A 24,020-nucleotide genomic window follows, 5' to 3' on the forward strand; every position below is an offset into this window, starting at 1 on the left:
TCAACTCCAGTTGGACTTATTCCGTATGTGGATAAATATTTATGAGTACTTTGCTTCACAGACATAAATGAACTTAGCTGGTGCTTGAGAATACTAAGGGACACACAGTTGGGGCAGACCAACTTTCTAGTTTTGAAAGGAACAGGAAAAAGCCACTGGTTACTCATTTTACTCTAACGTGCACAATTGTATAGGTGAAACTAACTTTTTTTCCCTAACTTTTTTTTTTCTTTTTTTTTTACTGGAGAGTGTGAAAGATAAATTGATTGACCAACGTCTGTCATGACAAGTGAATGGTGACTTCTGCAGACAGTAGGGGAACCCAGAGTAGCTAACTGTTCCCAATACTGTTTAAGCTTTATGCATCTTGTCTACCTAACTGACAATCCATTTTGGCATAAGCAAGATGAATAATAGACACATTTCTCCCATGTGAATTAAATTAAGACTCTAAGTAACTGGTATCTATACCAAAGATCATTATAAAACTGGCCTCCATGTCCTTGGTACCAGTGTACCCTGTTGTCCTTGGAGGAGGCACACACATCTGTCATTCACTTGCCTGCAGTTTCTGAGGTGGCGGGATGCCAGCCCTGGCCAAGTGTTCACAGTGTAGAGTGCTTTAGATTCTTCTGAAATGAAAGTCAGTATGTAAATGTGCAACATGACATTATTATTCTAGCTTCCTGGCTGCTTTCAGCAAGCACTGACTGCCACATGAGGTCTCAAGTGTTCTGGCATAGTGTGCAAGTGTTCAAAAGAAGTTAAAGTAATGAAATTGGATCTACATTTCCATAGATATTCAAGCTGGCATGGAGGAATGGAGTCATAGAATCAGGGTTGGATGGTCTCCACCAAACAGCCTAGGCAAGTGCCTGTGATGCCAGGCTACTAAGCAGAATTTTCAATTGTGAAAGGCCACCACTGTTTCTTCCTTTGGCTCTTAAACTGCAAAATATGCACATTTCTCCTAAGGTCACACCACTCTCTAGGTGCTTAAATTTAATGCTCAATCTCCACCCATCCATTACCTGGAGCACACCAGCTTTGCTTAAATTCAGTGTTTTAAAATGAACTAAGCACCAAAAAGGGGAAAAAATGTTTAGTTAGAACCTAATACAGCATATATTACTGTATAAAATATATGACTATTATTTTTAAGAAAGTGGTCAGGCTTAGTTTGTATATGATCTAAGCAGTATCCACATAGTAGATTCCAGGTTTTGGTGGTTTTTTTCTTTTTCTTTTTTTTTTTTTTTTTTGCAGTTTTCATTGCTCACAAATCTCAAGTGCATCCAGCATTCTCTGCTGCTGAAATATCTAGAGCCACAACAAAAGTTAGGTTTATGGACGGTGGGGTCAAGAAACTAGGTCCGCTAAGTATGTCTCGGTGAATCCAGAAGCACTGTAGAATCTGGGTTTGGTAATTCTGGGACCTCCCCTCTCTCTTATACCTTCCTCCCCCAAATGTATGTTCTGCTCATCAGAGCAAGTGCAAAGGAACCCGAGGCTCTTGCTTTGCAGCCATCTTTATAAGCACAAATCCATGACGCTGGGTCCCCTTTCTCCTCATGTTCCTTAAAATCCTGATATTTTCATGGGTTCCAATTATCCATTTATATACACACAAAAATGAAGTTGATTTAAGTTTAAAAATGCAAGAGAGGGACAACACAAATAATTCAAGCAATGAAGAATACCTTTACTCATACAGAATTTCTTTTTTATTGCATTTTAGGACAGTGAAAAAAAGGGATTTATAAATAAAATCTATGCCATCCAGGAGGTTTGTGTCAGTGTCCAGAACATCCTAGATGAAGTGGCTTCCTTTGGCGAAAGGATAAAGAAGTGAGTGACGGTGACATGTGAGCCCCGGTCTTCTGTGGGACAGGGTGTCCATTTGTTTCTCGAAGGGTGAAATGCCACATTCTTTTTGGCAGGGGACACTCCTTCTGGGTGCTCCATTGCTCAGTTTCATCATTATTTATTTCTGCCAGTCTTTGGCTTTATGAAAGTTCTGTCAATTTCCTTCCTGAAATTTAGAACATATTGGTTGGAAAGAAGTCATACTTGTAGCTTTGAAGAAATAACACCGTCCTAAATTTTAGCACATTTTTCACTGTGAAAGACTTTGTTCTTAAACGGAATATGAAATTGTGATAGGAAAAAAATAAACCAAGCTATATAAGGACTTCAGGTAATTAAGATACACCTGCATTTTATTATTGGTCTATTTATATTTTCATCAAGTGACACTAAATTTTTTTCAAAATTGTATTTATGGTACCCTGCAAAAGTATTTTTTTCAAGTTTGTATTTAAATAGCTGAGATCCATAATTATCAATAAACTAATGCTCTTTCATTTAGAAAATGCACACAATTTTTAAAATTATAAAAACAGCATCCCTTTTCCTTGACTTTTTAAAATTAGGGAATAGAGCTTCACTGAGCTCTAATGCAAAATTAAGAAACTTACATTCTTAATCTTATATACTTATGTTTTATCTAAAACAATGTTATATTTTTTAAAAAGTGTATTGACAACAATTATCAGTTAAAAGATATACTAAGACCCTCATACTTCTAAATTATGTAAAAATTGGCCTACATAATGATTGCTAATGGTCTATTCAAGAAGGGGTGCCAGATTCTGGAGAAACCTTCATTTTCTTAGTTTAATGTATCTATTCATTGTTTGTTATTCATAACCAAAAGTTTTCTACAGATCTGAATCCTTGGGCATACACAATATTTGAAAGGAGTAAATTATTTAAACTAAAGGTGTGAGTCATTCATCTGGTGCCTGTCATGTTGCAAGGGATAATGCATTTTATTTTGTATAATTTTTTGTTTAATATATTTCCGCATGTGTAGGTGCTGAGTTTCTACTTTCTTACACTATATTAGACAGAACAGCCCCCCTCTCACTCCCAGATGTGCCTTTAGGAAACATTCATTCCCGTATCTTTTCTCTCTCCTTCTTCCTCTCATCTCCAAGAATGTTACCTGTCCTCTACACGCTATCCACTGAAACAGTGTGAAGCCCTGAATTTGGGGCATTTCCCCATTGAGTGTTGTCTTTTATCTGGGGTACACAGTGTGCTGATACCCGACAAAAACATCTGATTTATACCAAAATACCATGGATCAGGCAGTGAACGCCTGAGAGGAAGAAGCTCCTTTGTAACTCTAGGTGGTAGAAGGCCTCAGAACAGATGCTTGGCTGGAAAACATGACTAGCTGAGGGATACGACCCCCAGATCTTGGCAGTGGTTCAGACTTAGGGAAACCTGGGTTTTGCAGAACTTCCTATGCTAAGTACAGGAAGATGGCACAGGAGCCAGTGAGTCTTGGAGGAGCCATCTCTCCCGCAAAATGATCTTTTGGATGCTAAAAAAGAGAAATTCTCCTGGGGTCACATGGAATTAAACATCTATCCAGAAAGCAGATTCAGAAGCAATCTTTAAGCACAAAATGAAAGGGCTCTATAATTACCATATCTTGTTACTAATCATCCCAGAACTTTCTTGAATTGCATCCCTTTTGGGGGAAGATCATATTCTAGATTTAGATTCCATAATGCAGAGTGTAGAAATAGAAAAGGGCAGTTTTATTTTATTTTATTTTTCTAACAGCTACACTGGTGGGGATTCTTTGCCATTTATCCTTCCAGTAGGATTAAGGAGAACACAGGGAGTTCTTCAGTGGGGCTGCCCAGAAGGAAGGTTTTCTGAGTGAAGAGCCAGTGCCCTCACACATGGAGTTGTGTGATGGATGACTCTGAGCTGAGCCACATGAAAACAAGCAGATCCCTTAGCCTTCTGTTCTCTCCACAAGCAAGCAGAAGCAAGGGAGGCACAGGTGTCCATCAGGAAGGGAAGGCATGATCCTTTACCTGGTGAGTTACAGATGCTCACTCTTGACCATAAGAGGAAGAAGACAAAGATAGAAAAGCCAGACCCCAAGGATTACTGAAAATAGGATAACCAGATTGACCCAACATTGGCTCTTTTAGTAGAAAAATATTTCAGGAAATGATTTTGACCTAGAGAGAGACAAAAACCAAGCTACATGCTACAAAGCTAAGGAACAACTAATTCCTAAGTATTATGTTGAGGCATTGTATGGAAGAAAATCTTTTAGCAATCATCCTTTATTGGGTCAAAATTGCCCTGAAAATAAAGTCACCTCAAGTAAGTACAATATACAATATCAGGAAATTAGAAGAAATAAAAAAACACTAACATTTATCTACATGAACAATATGTTTTGCTGAAGTGTCTTAGGGGTCTTCTCACTGTCTCCTAAGAAAAAAGTGCCATAAATGAGATTCCTTGAGTTGATTAGTTCTAATAATTTCACCTTGATTCACATAAGCATGTTACCACCACAACCCGTCTTCCTTGACAGAATAAACTATCCCCATTGTATAAATGGGGAAAGGGTTTTGACTCAGCTAAATCCACATAACAGAATCTAGGCTTTGAATACAGCTCTGCTAACTTCTTGGCTCTCATGCTAAAGGGTCAGACGACATGATATGTTAGTTCCCCTTTAGTGGATGAACACTTAGGAGAAATTTCAAAGAATGCAATGGTATGCCTGTAAATGGTGATATATTTATATGCCCAACCCTGAAGGATCTACACAGTGTTTCTATTTTCTTTATAATTTTGGCACACTCTTAAGAAGTACCAGACTGGCTTCCACCAAAAAGCCTTAAGTGATTATAATCTTCCCATGTTCCATTTCCTTGATTTTTCTACTCTTTTAAAAACATTTTTACATCATAGTTTTTGCTTTTGTCTTCATTTTTTTTTTTGTCTCAGTAAATTCCTTCCCATCTCCTCAGTACTTTTTTTTTGGAACTTCTTCTGTTCATTGGTCTCATTTCCATTTGTTATCATGTCTTGTCAATACTGAGTCTTGCAGCCTTCTCTGACCCAGCTGTCTATGTTACCAATTACTTTTGCCAGAATGCTGTCCTTTACAAGAAGTACGTGAGAGATAGTAGTAAGCAATGCTGATTTTATTAATTATATATGTATTTCTGGGAAGAAGGGCAATGATAAGTGAAGTTTTGCAAGGCTAACTGTTCTGTTCCTCTTTCCTGATTTCCAGTTCTATTTGAAACATAGCTGAGGTAGGACAAGTGAGTATTCCTTAAGGAATTTTAACATTCAGAGGATTTTTTTACACAACCATGTAAAATTTACATCTACCAAGAGTTGCTGGCAACAATTTATTCCCAATGTGGGGAATACCGAGAGTTGACAGAAGGAAGAATGGTGGGTCCAGAGGCATTCCCCTCTGAAAAGCCAGAGAAAACAAGGATGGGTACTAGTCTTAGCAGTAGAAAAATAAAGATCTTCTTTCATGTGGGGAGTCACCCAAGTAGCACAACGGCTTTAGACTCTGAAGTCACCTGGAACAATCTGGAGGAGTTGGCAGCAAGACTCTTTACCTGGGCCCAGTTCCTCATGGAACTGAGCAGATTATGGTTAGCCTGTGTCCTCTGATAACCTATTACAATTGGAATCTATTCCAGAGAGAAATGCAGACTAACTAGGTCCCAAGTAAGAATCATTATGTATTTTAATATTTGAAAAAAGTATGAAAGTACTCAGATTGCTGATGTGTTAATTTTCAATTCAGCACTTTCAACTGGACCGTCCCATTCTTAAGCTGGCTGGCCATTATAGCTCTCTGTGTGTTCACAGTCATCCTGTACTGCATTCCGCTGAGATACATTGTCCTTGTCTGGGGTAAGTAAAGCCTCCCCCACTCCCCCAAACTGTCTTAGCTGCTAGGAACAAACTATGTTTAAAAGATGAGTTATACTGTCAGCAGTTCCCTGTATTTATGGTCATGAAACTACTCCATGATGAAAGGAGACAGGTCAGTTAAAAATCACAACAGTATAAAGATTTAGGTCTACCTGCAAAATGCATTTTTCTTATCTGGCACACTAGGCTTCATCATACTATAAACATGTTAGCTGTGCAGATTCTTCATATATCAAAGTGTAGCTTTGTCTAGATATCCCTCTGATTTATTTTCACCATTGATATACAAACAGAGGCATTTCAATCCTTTCAATCCATATGGTGCATTTAGGAAAATATGCTTTTCTTGCTGTTGTATTTTATCTTGTGGAGTATATGTAAACATGGTACTATACATGGCTGCCTGTTTAAGAGGTCACCTTTAGCATTAGGGAAAAGGGTCCTCAGTACTTGTAGGTTCTTTAGGAACAAAAAGATCCTTTTATGTGTACTAAACAAGAATGTTTCTATAAAGACCTACGTTAAAGGTGATTTTTTTCAGTCCTAATTTTTAATGCAACTATGCTGCATGCCAACAATTCTTATGCATCTGGGCTCCATTTAGGAGACTGTCAGTTGCAGCATTCTTCTTTTTTTATTCTTTCCTGACAAAATTCTTGGTTTGGAAAACAATTTTCAGTCTCTAGGATCTACTATAACATTCATAATATATAAACAAGACTGGGTAGAAGAATTCTCTACTTACCCCTCACCCACTTACACATACACCTACCCCTCACCCACTTACACATACACCTAAGATTGCTAAAACAAATCAAATACAAAATTCAGAGAACCAAAATGAGTCTTAGCTTCGGAAAGCATGTGCTTACACTGAAAGCAAAATTCTTTTCTTTTCAAAGCTTTTGAAGAAATATATTGGAATAAAGTGAGTTCAAGTCTGATGACTCCAAGCCCTCCACTTTTGAAGATTACTATTTCCAGTAATAGTCTTTTTGGCCCAACTTGCCATATATTGAGGAAGCCCTCTTACCCCTTATTATCACTATAATTACCCTTACAGTCTGGGTGAGAGGTGGGGGAAATGGTAATTATTTTTTCCTTTCCTAATTTCTATAATTCAAATTCAATTTGGCCAGCACTTTCATTATATAAGGGAACAATAATTTCTACTACATTCTTGCTTCCTATTGTATGTTCATCTTTTTTTTTTCCTGTTAAAACAGATGCTGCTTTACAGAAAAAAATAGGGTAGAATGTCATGTGTCGCGGTTTATTAACTCGAATCTACCTTGCCTTGGCTTGTGGAGTCATCCCTGTTGCAGCAGGTGGTGGTGAATGCCCTGTTCCCCCAGGTTTGCAGAAACTGGAGCCCAGGGCAGACCTCTAGCTGTGTAACCTGCAGTGCCCTCACTGACTAGTTGTCTTAAAAGTAATTTTGCAGAATGTGTTTGGGCCTCTTGTTTCATCAAACAAAATAAAACAAGAACAGTATTCCTTTAGTGGTAGGTGATTGCTGAAATATTAGCCAGAAATTTAAGACATAGGTCTTACATGAGGAGATGGACCAAAATCAAGATTCCAGAAGTTTATTCTGCATGAACTCCCTGAAGAGGAGGCAGGATGCTCTAGTTTATGGCTCACTTTTTATCAATTTGTTGATTTCATGTAAAGGTGTTTGTTTCTTTTTTTTACAAAGTTGGGGGCAAATCTTTTCATTTCAGGTTTGAAAAAAATAAACATCATGTGTCTTCTAAACATTTAGCTGGCATAACAGCAGCACACACCCCCACCTCCAAAAAGGTGCATCTTTTGGAAAAGGGGAAACCAAATAAATTAGACATCTTGCCTTAACAATCTTAACCCAAAAAGTAGGAAAGCAAGTTTCATCATAAATGAAACACTCAAGCAAGGCTTCTCAGTAGACTGTAACACGGGGGGGGGGGGAAGCCAGATATTGCTAATTACCCCCAGGGCACCTCCTTTATTTCCCACATGGAAAGCCTTTCCTGCTTGGAAGAAGCTACTGAAATACAAAGTGAAAAAGCAGCAGCTGAGCTGGGAAGGAGGAAGAAATGAAGGAGAAAAAAGAGAGGGAAAAAATTGGGTGTACTGGTTCACTGAGTCATTGGCATACAAGTTAGATCTTCAAATTACTACAACACTTTTGACAGAAATGTGCTTTGTTTAACTCCAACTTTGTTTCAGGCATCAATAAATTTACAAAAAAGCTTCGGAGTCCATATGCAATTGATAACAATGAATTACTTGACTTCCTTTCCAGAGTCCCTTCAGATGTACAAGTGGTATGTAGGTTTCGTTATTATTGCTATTTTACTGTAGTGTGGTACTGGGTTTTAGCTTTTATATCCTTCTAATTTCAAAGGCTTTAGAAGAGCTGAGTAAAATTAATAAAGCCTGTGTAGCAGATTTTACCAGTCAGAAGTTTAGCCTACTTGGGGTGTTATCCAAGAAGAACTTAGACAATGGGAGAGAAAGCAGCTGCATAAAGAACCTACCAGAGCTGTTAGGGAAGATCCTCCTGTCCAAGTTAGTTCAGCTGGAGTTTGTGACGGGGTGTATGACCTGAGGGGAGGAAACAGGAATATTAGACGATGAAAGCAAAATATGCCAGTGGACATTTAAGAAAAAAAATATTTCCAGAATTTGCAAGAATTACAAGTTAGTTTTAAAGAAGTATATTTTGGAGATCAGTGAGGAGAAGAAAGCTGACTGCTTATCTCAAAAATCCTTTGTAATCCTTTGAGGTTAATGCCCATTAACCATCAGCTGTTTTCAAAATAAAAGAAGGCTTGCTTGTTTTTAAATTAAAATCCTGAAGCTGGGTTACAGTGATACCTTTTTCATTTGCTATGACATGATAGTGGCCTGGATGGAGATTAAGACTGTATTAAACACATGATAAATTATAAATACATGATAAATTGTAAAAAACCATTATCGAGCCCTTTAAAATCGATGTAGATGGTTTTGCTTTTAATGTAATGTGTTACAGACAGTGACGACCATTACTAAAGTTCACATCAGGGCTCCATGTAGTTTCCAACAGGATTTCCCTTATTCTTGCTCTGTCATTCTACTGCTTTCTGCATCTCAGCTGCAGGTCCCATACAGCTTCTAGAATGAGCACTTTCTTCCCCCCAGCACAGTCTCTCATTCCTTTGCTTTTTTCCTTTCTTTGCCAGAAAGTGGCCACCTGACCAGTCTTCCTCTGAACTCTGTTTAAACAGGTGCAATACCAAGAACTGAAACCAGATCCTTCTCATAGCCCATATAAAAGAAAGAAAAACAATCTTGGCTAGCCAGCTTCCAGCACTGAGGAGACCAGCATCTGTTTGGGAAGATAAAAGAAAAAGCCCTCAGCCTGAGCAGCATTTCCTTTCTTTCAGATTTTTATTTATTTTGCCTTTTTATCATGATCGAGAGAATTTGTAAATAGTGTACAAAGGCATATGTCTTTGAAAATATACTTCTATTGTACAGACTCAACTTGATAAAGGTTTTGCTACTGCTGTGTGAAAGCCTTGTTAGCTGTGGAAAATAACACACTGAAAGAACAAATATAAGAATGATAACACTGGAAGATATATTCTTATCTAATTACAAGTAGATTACTCACCTGTGCTCTGATTAAGTCTACATCAATTGTAAATGTCAATTTGATTTTAAAGTTTTTTTTTTTAATGTGACTATTTTTTTATCTGAAAAGTAATCCATTACAGTTTTCTATGTTTTATACATTTCAAAAGGGAGGGAACTACCAAAGCCTAAATAATGGAATGGATGCATTTCAATTTAACATATATTCTGGCTTTAGATCCCGACATTCACTCCTGTGCAAATTACTTAGGTATGACTAGCCTGATTTTAAGCTAATAAGTGAAGGTACATTCACTCCCTCAAGAGAATCAATACTCAGAAGGTTAGAAAGTTTTCTTTATAGAATTTCAATCATTCCATCTAAAACCTTAAAATCCCTACAGGACTACACAACATAAATACTGCCAGTTTATAAACGATTGCCTATCTGAATTTTTATACCTACTACTACTTTAATTTATACATAGTTAGCAAATTAGCAACCAAGTAAGTACAGTTATCAAAAATACTAGCAAACTACATTCATATCGCTTTTGGTGTCAGATTGTATCTGTGCATCTAAAAATATTTTAATACTCAAGTGCTCTCACAGAAAAAAAAAAACTGCTTTCTCATTAGATTACTGAAATGCTTTAATTCATACTATGATTTTGTTATTAGTGTGAATTTTAATGTAGAGAATTCAGTGTGCTAAGTGATATGCCAGTGCTTCACTACATTCATTTATTAAAAAAATCATTCTTGATTATGCATGAAAACCTGTTTTGTAAAATAAACTGCTTGGGGGTGGTGGTTGCCTTTATCAATGTTTCACTATTATCATAGAATCTATACTTAAAAATTGCATTCCCAAGACTCTTAAAGTAGTTTTTGTATCTCACTCCCTGGTATACTGAGGGAGCATAACTGTGGAGAAAAAATAACTTGGTTGGTTGAGAATGTATTACTTCCCTGACTTGGTAGGGGATTACACTCAGTTGAAATTGCAGCAGACAATGCTTTGCACTACTTTATTACTAATAAACTTGGATGGGGTAAAAGTGAGGGTTATACTGGAAAAATTATAGAAAAGCTAAAAGAATGTATATTTCACTGTAAAGGAAGATTCTTTAACAATAAGTGTAATCTCATTGAAGCTGATTTTTAAAGTATTTTTATTTTAGAGATAAGTTGTTAAATACTATTTCTTATAATAGAACTATTTTGATCTGTTTATATACTATGCTTGAATGTCAATTAAATTCCCTTTCTACAGAAAGGCTTTGACCTCAACATGCTTTATTTAATGTATCATGTTTAAAATGACATGCTTCAGTCTGCATACCATCACTGTTTGTTGCTAAAAACATAATGTTCCATGAACATGGTGTTACTACCCAAAGTTTATTGATAACTGTTCAATTATACCTTATGTGAGACTTTTATGTTCTGTGCTGACAATGTGTACTCAAATGTCTGCAAGCCTGATATTCTACAACCTCAGATGTATCTAGTGGATAGTAACCATTAACAGATGACTAATTTGTTTCACTGTATCAAATTTCAGATGTTTAGTTCAATGGTAATGTTGACTACACATTCACTGCATTAAATACAAAAGACAATAATCTTTCCCATGCATAATCAGCACTTTTTTTTTTTTTCAGAGATTGATGGGGGATTGTGTGCATATTCTTAAAAATTATATTTCACTTGGAGAAATACAGATTTGGTTTAAACAAACAAAGCTTTTTCCTGAAACTCTGACTCTTATCTGACTCTCATATAAAAATACCTCTGGAGGGGTGAGCATCCAATGAAATTAGAGGAATAAGAACTAGCTTGAGGCACAAAAGTGATATTCAGGGAAATCTTCATTGCTTTTAGAAACTACTACATTCACAGGCTGAAAACAGAATATGTATAGTTAAAATCTTAACTATTTCTTTCCCCTTCTCACATAAGGAACAATTCTGTCTTGAGAGCTGCCTGACTTGCCTTCATTTTGAGAGATTTGTGATGTAAATATTTCAAGTTATCTGACGAGACTGAATGTCACTCTAACATCTACTTGGACTGCTAACATTGTAGATATTGTGAACTATTATATTCCTTTATCTATCTTTTAGAAATTCACTGAGTCATTATTCATATTCTAAACTATTACTGCCATTAGTTGTGATAATTCATAAATGCATATTTGTGCTTTTTAATTTTTTTCTCCACTTATCAAAAATAACATAATAGTACTTCTCATTCATTCTGGTACTGTTCCAGACTCAAACTGATTGACAGGTTCTGTAGGAATTCCAATTTTTGAACATTCTATATGCACTAGGATAATCTGAGTTGGGAGATTCTTTAAAGGACTCTGTGATATATCTATTGAATACCAACTGTATGACCCTGTTATAGACAATGGTCAAAGCAATGATTGTATATTAAAATCAAATCTGGAGTTGAAGTACAGTGAGAGCCAAATTTAATTGATACATTTCTAAAAATTATCTTTTATAAATTTTTTTTTTTTTTTTGAGGCAGAGTCTCGCTCTGTCGCCCGGACTGGAGTGCAGTGGCCGGATCTCAGCTCACTGCAAGCTCCGCCTCCCGGGTTTACGCCATTCTCCTGCCTCAAGCCTCCCGAGTAGCTGGGACTACAGGCGCCCACCACCTCGCCCGGCTAGTTTTTGTATTTTTAGTAGAGACAGGGTTTCACCGTGTTAGCCAGGATGGTCTCGATCTCCTGACCTCGTGAACCACCTGTCTCGGCCTCCCAAAGTGCTGGGATTACAGGCTTGAGCCACCAAGCCCGGCCTATAAAATTTTTATGCTGCATTTACAAGTGAAGAAAAACTCAGAAGTAAACTCTTACCTAGGGACCACAGGAGATTTTTTTCCACTTTCATCTCATATCTAAGGTCTCCTATGCTGAAAGTAGTCAACATTTGTATTAATGTTATTCAAAGGCAGTCATTTCAGTGAATAAACTTGTTAAATGGACCCAAGTGTTTTATAATGTTGACTTAGCATTAAGAACAAACAAAAAGGTATAAGGCAGTTATACCTTTTTGCTCCAGAAATACAAGACAGCTACCATTATACTTCTTGAAAAACATCTCAGGTATTATTAAATTAATACTCGCTTAAATCCTGGGGCTTTAAATGAATAGTGTGATCTCACACACGCGTGTGAGTGTGTGTACAGATGGCTATTCATTGGTTTGATTAGGGTATCTAGAATCGGCCTTTTCTAATTGCTCGGTCAAGTAGGAATTTAAACCAGATAGAAAATAATGTAGTAAATTCTTTCTTAAAATAGTAAATTCTTTCCATTATAATTCTTTTTCCTGGGATGATTGGTGTAACTGAAAGAAAACAAAACATTATTTTTTTCTTTTTTTTTTTGGTGAAAATGTTACCCCCTGGCACCTCAGTTTCTTTCATATAGTGGCAATTTGTATAGAGGCAGTCACATCAGATGTATTTCAGCTGAATGGCTAAAGTTTGAGAAATACTATTGAAAAATCTCATTAAAAAAGAATAGTAGGCAAATAAAAACTATCAAATGTCCAAAGCAATCACACAATGTAGAAACTAACAGCACCATGAAAGGTTTGCTGGAACTTAATGATTCTGTGCTTTTCAAAGGAGGGATCTGGGTTAAGAATCAAAAAATAAAAACAATCAAATATTATAAATGATCTCAAATGAGTTTCAATTTATTGGGCTCTTCCCTGACATTCTAAGCTTAAAAACAAAACAAAAACCCCAAAACCAAACGGTTTTTAAATTTATATGATTATCTGTACCTCCAAATGTCACTGAAAAATTATTACTCCATTTTTAAAAAAGTAAAATACACTGCTGTTCTGCTTTAGTCAATTAAGTGTTACTATATTAGGTGGAAAGAGTTCTTTCAAGGAAAGTGGAAATGGTTTAGGTAAGTAGCCGTGCCTAAGTTTTTTCAGTATGTAGCAAAATTACAATTGCAGTGCAATTATCCCATACTACAGAGTCTTCAATATTCCTTCCAAAGAAAAAAGGAGTGGCCAACTTGAGCCAATGAGTGAACCTGAAAACTACCTTTTTTTCTCTGGAGGAATACATTTAAGGAGATCCTGAGGCCTGGCTGAGTGGAACTGTTGCTCCCACTAGTGAAGAAAGATGATAATATGTGTTCAGTTTCACTTTCTAGTCGAAGACAAGCTCAAAATGGCTTGAGTCCATTTGAGGGATTTTATTTTGCCAGAATTCAAATGGTGACAGGTTTGGAGGAAATGCTAAATTCATAGAAAAAGCACACCTGGCCCTCACTACTCATACTCGTCTTTTGCATTATTGGAGACACCTGAGAATAGTCGAGCATTGTTACAGAGACAGCTGGACCACAGAAGAGAGAGGAGGGGAAGCAAATGACAATATTTGTCCCAAGCTCAAAGAACCCTTTTTAATAAAGCTATCAGAGAACTGAAACCTTATAACGATATGCCCCACAAAACATTCTTTTCTAGAGTAGTAATTATGAAAAGTCAAAATCTCTGTGTATCTTGTAACACTGCAACCATGGAAAACAATTTATCGGTGTCAAGAACTAATAAGTTCTTAGAAAAATTTTACAAAGATAGAAGTGTCTATTTGCTATTATACAAGGTGGAGTATGTAATTTTGTCATCTTTGTTTTACAATAGAGGAAGTAGCTAACAATTTCTGAGCAAAAAAACACAATGGTATACCTACCTCTTAACGTTTGGCCTAAAACTCTTACAAACTTTTTTCCATTAACAGAGAACATAGCAAAGAGTAAGAAGGTCTTTGAAGCAAATGAGAAGCCATCCAGAAAACACTATATGTATCTGACAAAGGAGTTCTTAAACAGATTATTGTGATGTTCATTATTTGTGTGAAACTGCTTGACATCACTTTTAAAAACATTCATTTTCAGAAGAGAAAAACATTTTTTTAAAAATCGAAACATACAGCACTTGGTAATTTAAGCAAGAACAAAATACTCTGACTTATGGGTTGGGGTACCAAGTATTCACCATCCAATCTTGCACACTGTGATGCTATGTACTTGATACATAGTACATTTAATGCATATTTACTTGATTTCCCTCCCATGACTGTGACAATAGCCCTGACCGGTAGGTAAGAAATCTTCCCCCAAAAAACAGATGGGTACTATCAGGTGGTACTATAGTTACCATGTAGGTATCCAGGATATTTATACAGAACAATGGCAAAAAGATTGTTCTGAGTTGTACTACTTAAAAGAGTACCTTACAAGAAGCTATTCTGCTGGCCTTCACAGAAGAGGTGCAAAACAGTATGCTCCGGAGAGCTGTGGTAAGATACTCTCAGAATTCTCTCAACAGAGGGTTGTTTGTATCTGCATTAATGTTGCAAATAAGTTATAAAGTGGATACTTTTTCAGATTGATGATAGAAGAAAATATTCCTAATACAGTAGTATCCTTTCAAAGCCATTTAAGGTACAATCTTTGAATAAATGTAGCTATCACTTAATCTTACCAGTTTCTCCCTGCTTTTGTGTCGAATCTGAAAAGTCTCACCAGAGAACAAGTAATTCTTCAGGTCCCATAAATACTAAAATCAGAAAGTAAAGATATGTTACATGTTATGACTCTACATGGTATCCACATGAGCAAGTTTAATCTTTACCAATTTAAGAGTACCACAAGAGTAAAGTCCCCCCAGTTCCCACTTCAACATACTTGGGGCTCCATTTTGAAGTGTCTTAAAGCAAAGACTAGAGAAGCGTATCAGTAAAGTGGTAAGTCAGATTCACTTTCAAAAAAGGAGCACATATATAGTGTATTTTTTGAGATGTGTGTTAGATAATACTAATTATACTTTTAATTATATCCAACTTTAAATAGTATATTAAAACTGTAGTTTACCTTTTAAAAATCCAGTAAGTGCCAGTTTAAATAAGGCAACTTTAGAAAAATTTCAAGGATTAATTCTTACTTAATTCAGGAGCATTACTTTCAAAATAAATTGGTTGCTGGTATTATAAACAAATATAAATCATTACAAAGAAATCTGGAGAAAAGGAAATATCCAAAACTTTTCCATATAATCACTATAAGCAATTTTTTTACTTACAATCTTTTTCCTTATGTAATTTAGATAATATATTTACGTTACTTTTTTTTTTTAAAAGAGAGTCTTGCTGTGTTGCTCAGGTTGGCCTTGGACTCCTGGGCTCAAGTGATCATCCTGCCTCAGCCTCTCAAGCAGCTGGGACTATAGGCATATGCTACCATGTCTGGCTGAGAAAATCATTTTAAATAACATTTAGCTTCAATTTTAAAAATATTAGTATTAGCAAAAAATGGTATTTAGGTAGAAGGTCCAACCATTTTTAATAAGTAGCTTTCAACTCTGAGTCCATTTCCTCTAGTAACATGGGTAAGTATGAACTTAACAGTATTTTGGGGAGTGTAAAAGAACTGAAATGACAGGAAAATAAGAAATGAGATGCCAAGATTTGCCTGTGAGAAAGAACTGAGTATTACTATTCAAAACAGCCATTTTCTCACAGGAAGACAAATACCACGTGATCTCACTTATATGTGGAATCTAGGAGAGTTGATCTCATAGCAGTAGACAGTAGAATGGTGGTTACCAGAGGCTGGGAAGGGAAACGGTGGGGAGGCAAAGATGGGGAGAGGATGGTCTCAAGGGATACAAAGTTAGTTAGATGAACTAAGTGCTGATGTTCTATTACATAGTGGGGCGACTACAGATAATAACAATGTATTATATTTGAAGATAATTTCAAAAGTGGGCCTTGAATGTTATCACCACAAAGAAATCGTAAAGATTTGAGATAAAGGACATGTTAGCTACCATGATTTTATCATTATACAATGTACACATGTATTGAAGCATCACACTGTACCCTAATAAACATATACAATTATTATGTGTCAATTGTTTTTTAAAAAATGGTCAAAAAAAATCTAGCTTGTTTCTGATACCATTAGAATTGGAATTTTATTATTCTTTATTTTTTATTAAATTGAATTTCAACCAAAAGAACCTTCTATAAAACAATTATCTGGACCTTTGGTTTAGTTTATCAAATATTATTCAAAATTTTCAAAGACCCAGTTTATTTCCGAGATTAGTCTACATACTTTTTGTCTGATTTTATACCTTCACTAACTTCCATCAATATAATAAACAGTACCTAGAAATCTTTACCCTTTGGATTTCTTTAAGTAGAATGACTCAACCATTTTTCCCCTCATCCCCTTGACCAGTTTTCACCTTTACAATTCTGCTTTTAAGTTTTCATGGAAAATTTCATGGAAAAAACACATTTTAATTTTACCAGATTTTACTTAATGCTCTGTAATTTTATCTCTAATGTAAAAAGGAAAGAATGCAAAGTAGAAAAATGCATCTTTAGGATGAAGCCAGGAAACAAAGATATATATTCCTTTAAACAAAAACAAAAACACTATCATAAATCAAACTATTCTGGTCATTAGAAAAATTTACTAAGAGTCATGACATAAACATTGTTGACCTAACCTTTAGGTTGAGAAATCACTGACAACAAACTAAGTTATTTTCATCTGTCAACACTTTAAGATTAATGATTTTTCAGTATTACTATTTATTTCACTTTGAGACAGAATAGAGAAGCAGTGGTAATTTTAGTTCATCTACTATCAAGATAAATGACAGTATGATAGGTATAAATTCAAACCTGGATTCCAGATTTTCAGTTCAGAGCAACTTACTTTCTGGAAGTGCTAAACCTTTTGTTTTGTTTTGTTTTGTTTTGTTTTTTGTTTAAACTTCCACTCTTTGGTAGAATGAAATTGTATGTCCCAAACTAGTAAACCATTCTCTATTAATGTTTAACATCCATAATCGCTTGATCCAACTCAGATACTTTGGCAAGGAAGAGGATTAGAGTTCCAAAATCTGGGTTCTACATCTAAAAAGATTTGGGGCCATGATATAAAAATCACTAATTTGGAAGTATATGTTTTAATTCTAATTGGGAATAACTATTTATAAATACCTGAATAAGGGTTTTTGGGATCTATATTTGTTAAAGGCAATATGATATTATATATTACATATATAACAATACTACATATTTTGTTAGGAATACTGTTTAATACATAGTCACTTTGCTGATATAACATTGTTGATCTTTAATTCCGCAAGTAGTTTAAAAACCCAGAACAGAGTTCATTACACTTCTGTTTTAAAAAGGGGGTGGGAGGGATTATCGATATGTCTCTTGAAAAACAAAAAGGGTAACATTCTAAAAAAAAAAGTCACTTGTATCTAGTACACTAAGGATTGTATTTCAAGCTTTTTAAAAAACATAGTTTAAGTGTATTTATAATCGAAACCATACACTTACACTAAAAAAAGACACTAACAAATTCAAATATAAAAAGTATTAGGAACAGCTTGTACATATTTGAGATGTTCTGTAAGATTAGTATTTAAGAAGACAAACTCTTTTTAAACATCTAATAATCAATGATGTTAAAAATGTTTTATTTCTTTTGAAAAGGTCTTTGATTAGGATTTGCATTACCTTGAAAATGTATGCTCAGAACCAAGTAAAACAACACTTCAACCTTATCTAATTAATTTATAGCCTATAATTTCAAAATATATACCACAGCAAATAACTACCGAAGTATATTCTCCAACTACAGTTCATTTTTACCTACAAGGTGAATTTTCCGATAACACAATTTGATTTACAAGGAACAGTTAACTATTCTATGTTTCCTGTTTTGACAACACCAGGCATAGCCTAATTCCAATAATGCTATCACTGACCTTTCTAACTCAGTCCACATTTGTTATAAAAACAATTATCATTCCTAGTTTTGCAAGCTCCACGTCAGCAGGAGGTGCAATTGGCGTGAAAGCTACCTGATAAATGCCTCAGGGAGAGAGTGCCTCATGTCACTCAAAGATGACCCTTTCCTACTGATTAAGGAGCAACACTGACAGGCTCTCATCAAGTTTACCGCTTAACTGGAAAGGTGTATAAAGGCATAAGGATTGCACATTCCACCAATTTTCTTTTTCATGTGAAGGTATTCATTTAATTTAACTTTCTATAACAGCATAAACAAAAATGGCAGATATTTTCTGGAGGTTATATACAGTATCTTAGTGTTAATGCATTTGTACTTGCTTAAAAATACTAAGACTGCAAAAGCACACCCTACATCCTATCCATGCTGAAATAAAATTGCTAAAATAATACTCATCAAAGGATTAAAGTAGTGGACACTTGAATATTCACATTTATAAACTAAAACAGAACACCAATTATTACTGAAAATTTCAGAAACCTACAAAACTGAAATTAATTTTTTACCAGATGTAGAAGAAAATAAAATTCACAATACTTAAGCCTTATTTACCTTCCCAGACTGTAGGCCTTTCCTCTTTTTTTGTAGTTAGCCCTTGTCAAGCACACCACCTGGTTCAGAGTAGGTGTTCAAGAAATGCTGAATTCAAAAGAATTAATTTCACATTTGACTTTTATGAGGATAAATGTTTTTCTAGTCATCTTGGAATGAGGAAAATGACAGAATATGTATATACTTGGACGATTTTAATCTGCAAAGTGAAATTAAAAATTAACAACCTAGAAAACTCTAACTTCAAAGAAATTTAAGAAACTGCCAGTAAACACTGCATGGGGAAAAGCTGAATCTTAACTGCTCAGAAATCTCCTCTCCAATTTTATTTACACTATAATAAGGTCTCTTATAGAAATTTTTAAAAATATGATTCCATAGAACTATGATATCACATCTGGCAAAATACAATGAAGAATAGCATTTCTCAACCTTGTCTTCATATGGAACTTTGAAAAGTCTGCAATTGAAAATCTAGGACTAAGACAATGAATTATACTTATTGAGAATTTCTTCTTCCTATACCTCCAAGATAGATTTGGGCAATTATTATTATGTTTTCTAAAATAAAGTATAAAAAGTAATTCTGGAAATGAAGTCTTTTATTGAAAATTTAAATTCATACTCATATACTGGTATTGTTAGCCAGGGCACAGAACACAGTAACCTGTGTTTGCCATGTTGGACTTCCGAAGAAGTGTAAAACTTCCTGAAGGCAGAGACCTCAATGACATCTGTTTCACACTTCGTGTCATCACTGCTTGTAGAAGTTGGCAGACAGAACAGTCAATTACGAAATATTAATGCTAATTGCAGCTAAACAAATACATCTTATGAACATCTAATTTGGAAAACTACTTTGTCTTAACAGTATAAAACCCTAACTCATGATGTTGATTACTTAATTACCTTAGAATTACTACCAACTTAAACAATTACTATCTTGTGTTTTGTCTAAATGACTCATTATAATCAAAAGAGGAGGTAAGAACTAGAAAGGAAACGATATTTATTAAGTGTCATATGATGTGATAGGCTTCTATCATGACAAAGCTACCTGGTGTGATTTCTATTTGACATGTAGGAAAACCAAGCTCAGAAAAGAATTTGCCTTGCAATTTAGTTATTAAGGAACTAGACAAGGATTTGAAAATGTGTATGATGTCAAAGCCTATGTTTACATTAGTTTACCAAGCAAACACTGTCCCAGACACCATTATAAAGAGGAACTCCTTGGAATAAAAAACATTCTTATTCATCATCTGGAGAAGCACTTTACTCTCTAAAAGTATTTAAACTTTTCTTAGTCTTCACTATATAATTTTTTCTCTGATACTTTGGGAGATTAATAATAAAGAGATTTGCATGATGCCAAATTTGAAGGCTAAATAGAAACTAGTATTTCTTGAGTATGTATGAAAAATTATTTAAAATATTTTTTCATACTGATGTAGCAGTTTTCAATTTAGATTACAAACCCAGTAATATGATACTGAGCATTTGTATCTTGTTAAAATATCTATTTGCAAAATAAAACTGAAGTGTGTTGCTTTAGCAGATTAACTGCTGTAAAGTCATCACTTGAGTTACATAAAAGCTAAATGGAAGTGTTTATTTTCCACCTGTACCATAATGTAACTTACTCCCAGTAGTGAAGAAACTCCAATTTCAAAAGTGGTTATTATCTATACCCTTTCTTTTAGTTTTACTACAAACTGCTATTAGGAAAAACTGCAAAATAAAACATTACTACTCGTAAATTTACATTATATATTAAGATCTTAAATAATCTCAAATGTATTACTTAGATGCCACTCATAATCTTAATATTAAACTCATAAACTTATGCAGCAGAATATTTTCAGGTACAGAATATTGGTTACATAGGGCAGCGACATACATTTTATATATGAATTGCTAAAATAAAACAGATCAAAGAATTGAACTGTCAGACTCTGCGTATTTGCTGCATTTAAAAACCAAAAGAATACTAATTATTACTGTAAATTTTAGAAATGTTTATTTTAGAAACACGCAAAGCTAAAATGCATATTTCAATCCAACAACTTAGAGAGAAAAAATAGGGAGCTACATGTTTTTTGTTTAGTCTTGTTTTTTCCTCAAAATCCATCCATAAGAGTCAGGAGCTACAAGTTTATAGGTACACATTTGTATGAATATCCTTGCCATATTCTACGACCTAGAACATCTAGAATACAGGACATTACATTTTGATTTGAAAAAATATTTAAATTAATTTTACACGTACAATATATCACTTTCAGAACAAAAAAATTAAAGATTAATGAAAGTAGGATATACTAAAACGAAATTATTTTTACTTTTGAGTCAAATTCTACACCATGGAAAAAGTCAGAAGCCCATACTAGAGTTTTGCAGAAGTTTTTTAAAAAATGCTTTTAAAATTTAGCAAGGCTGCAAAGTCTGTCAATAAATAAATCAAATTACTATCTGTCAGTAAGCTATGAAGTCCACAGTAAGTGCCAATGCAAACTGAACAGATTTAGAAAGTCAATCCATCCTTTCTAGCATCATCATGAAAACTCTGTGACTGACCGACACATCATTTCCAATGTTACCATCAAGGCCTCAGTGTGTACTCCAGGACACACTTTTAAATTCTCGGGCAGTTCCTTAAGAATATGTGGGAGTTTCTGCAACGTCTTTATATTTCTAGCATAAAGATCCAATAACCAGTCAGTATGAACACTGGTGGTTTCTTTATGACTTTTACAAGCCACAAGCAGTTCACTTAGATGAGTTAACCCTTTGGAAGCTGAAATGAACTCTGAAGATAAATCAAAAATTGAACAAAAATTTAGCAACATCCTACTAAGTAAAAATGAGCCAAATTCAAGTTGCTGGTAATGAAAATGTTTCTCTGCTTGTGCATGAAAGTTCTCCACTGTATCTTCTACTTTTGTAATAGCAAACAGTTCTTCTTTGATTTGAGGTGAAACCACATAGTCCAAGGGCAATTCTCCCTTAGCATTCCTCTGTTGTAAAAGCACTGGGCCTGTGAAAAGAAAATGCAAAATGTTACATGTAAAACACTTCTATTTTGGCAGCTTAACAGCTGTTTTCTCTTTTCTCCCAAAGCATCCAGGGCTTTCTTTACAATCATATTTTGTATTAATTCAGGTTGACACAATTAACTGGCTATATAGACTAATAAAGGTACATTAAAAAAATTCTAGTCAATTACCTAATAAGGTTTCCCCAAACGTGCGTGCTTTAGTTAAATAAATAATAAATACAACTACAAATATATTTTAAAAAAAACTTTTATAAAACTTTATCAATTATCATCTTAAGAATTTCAGTGTTCCCAGAAGAAATTTTAAAAATGTACTCATCTTATACATTCTGTATAAGAGTCTCAGGGGTATCTCAAAATATCACCAAGAGGAAAAAGTAGTGCTCCTTTCATTGCTAATAAACAATTCTAGCAGTGCAAAGACTGCAAAATCTTGCACAGATAGAGAACACAGTTTTCATATTACCCTTGCTTGTGTTCAATGTTTAGTACAGGTAAATGATTCACACAAATTACATATTAATTAATTCTAGATCAAACTCAGATCTCATCCATCTATACAAGGTAAACTCATTTAACTACCTACTCAGAAAGTACTAAAGAGTTTATCCCCTAGGTACTAAAGGATGATGTGGAGGAGGCAAAACATAACTCAGTATTTAGTTACATAGCAAAGTATAGGAGTACTTTGTGCCTTCATCAGTCAAGTCTTATAATTATTTATGCACTTGGCCATAAAAACGTTACAGGGGATATAAAAGTTTTAGTACTAGCAGACATAATCACAAGGTCCTACCATTATAACATAGATCATATTGTCAGAAAGAGAGAACTGATTATAACAGCTAAAATTCTTAATGATGATTCTGATCAGACATATATAATAGCATAGATATAAAATGTACTTAATATAAAAGATCAACCAGTGATAATATGATTAATGCATAACTTATGGAAAGAAGATAATTCTAAAACAAAATTAGGCTCCTTTTCACTGTGCCAACATCTCAAAAAAATTGTTTCAAGTTACTTCTGTTTAAAAAAAAAAAAAAAAGAAGAAGAAGAGACAAAATTACGGACACAGGACACCAAAAGTAAACAAAGGTTTTAGAGACATAAATAAATTCTTGAAATTATTGCTCTCGAGGCTGAGTGACTCACAATGAATAGATAATGCAGTTACTTCAATATAAGTGTCAAACCACTTGACAGGTCCAAACCCAGAATATGACTAAGGCAGAAACAAGTCTGTACGATTGCCAAAGGACCTTGATAAAAACAAATACAATTAGATTTCCTCTTCTAGGATGAGAAACTCATCTCTTTACTATTCTCCACTAAGGGCCCTAGAAAAATTCACATTGGTTGGTATAATGCCATACTCTACTGAAGAGCTGGACCTAATAGAATAATGGCTCCTAACAAATATTGGCCTGAATGCCAGACACATGGTTGAGTAGAAAAATAAAACACCGAGGAGGTGAACTTACGGTTTAGTAAACACAGAATACTAAAAAAAAACAAGGTAGAAGAACTGAAAAATACATTGACTATGAAATGATATCAGTAAAAGAGACACACTAAGGCCTTTAGGGGGCAGGAGAAGACTATATATAACCAAATGTCTTAAACTACCATGCTATACGGCCTTCCTTAGATGCATATATACTAAAAAGACATCTTAAGAAAATATGTTTTTTGTCTTTATGCACAAATATTTTAATTACAGGATAAGATAATGTTAAATTTAAATGTAAAATTAATACAAATAAAAGCGACAAGTAATTTCTACAAATCTTTGTTTCCATATTCTAAGCTGGTCATCAGTTTTCTTTTTTCTTTAAAAACACCAATCCGTTTTGAACATTTTGTTGTAAAATTTACATTATTCAGTTTAGATATAAGAAGAATGACACTGAAATAATGTGGGGCCTTGCTGAAAGCAAAGATGAAAAATCAGCAGGAAAAACACAGATGAATATTCAGTTCAAGCTACCCTCCTTCACAAAACCCCTGCATAACAGTTATCACCATTTGAAAATCCTCCTGCTTTAACTTAATTGGCTGCAAAATGTGAATGATGAAAAATATTCTAGGATATCATTTTTTACGGTCTGTACAGAAATGACTCAT

The 24,020-nt window shown here is 34.6% G+C and overlaps 2 protein-coding genes and 1 long non-coding RNA gene across 18 annotated transcripts in view; 1 reads left to right on the forward strand and 2 right to left on the reverse strand.

The window, feature by feature from the left end:
* The window catches only part of MCTP1 (multiple C2 and transmembrane domain containing 1), a 612,722-nt gene extending 601,698 nt beyond the window's left edge, over positions 1–11,024 (forward strand). For all 11 annotated transcript variants that reach the window (XM_033179110.1, XM_033179111.1, XM_033179117.1 and 8 more), the window contains 4 exons: positions 1,739–1,848; positions 5,657–5,766; positions 7,996–8,093; positions 9,039–11,024. In XM_033179110.1, the coding sequence (XP_033035001.1) occupies positions 1,739–1,848; positions 5,657–5,766; positions 7,996–8,093; positions 9,039–9,110 (390 nt within the window). In that variant the 3' untranslated portion in view covers positions 9,111–11,024. The remainder of the gene's footprint in view (positions 1–1,738; positions 1,849–5,656; positions 5,767–7,995; positions 8,094–9,038) is intronic.
* Positions 1,992–15,587, reverse strand: LOC117064913. The gene is made up of 3 exons (XR_004429733.1): positions 14,919–15,587; positions 8,307–8,373; positions 1,992–2,032 (listed from the first exon to the last, which is right to left on the reverse strand). It is a non-coding gene; the product is annotated as an uncharacterized LOC117064913 (long non-coding RNA).
* Positions 15,588–19,821: 4,234 nt separating this feature from the next.
* The window catches only part of SLF1 (SMC5-SMC6 complex localization factor 1), a 79,244-nt gene continuing 75,045 nt past the window's right edge, over positions 19,822–24,020 (reverse strand). For all 6 annotated transcript variants that reach the window (XM_033179105.1, XM_033179108.1, XM_033179109.1 and 3 more), the window contains one exon: positions 19,822–21,866. In XM_033179105.1, the coding sequence (XP_033034996.1) occupies positions 21,385–21,866 (482 nt within the window). In that variant the 3' untranslated portion in view covers positions 19,822–21,384. The remainder of the gene's footprint in view (positions 21,867–24,020) is intronic.

This window comes from Trachypithecus francoisi, unplaced genomic scaffold (genome assembly GCF_009764315.1).
Source record: "Trachypithecus francoisi isolate TF-2019V2 unplaced genomic scaffold, Tfra_2.0 Lachesis_group2, whole genome shotgun sequence".
Lineage (NCBI taxonomy): Eukaryota > Metazoa > Chordata > Mammalia > Primates > Cercopithecidae > Trachypithecus > Trachypithecus francoisi.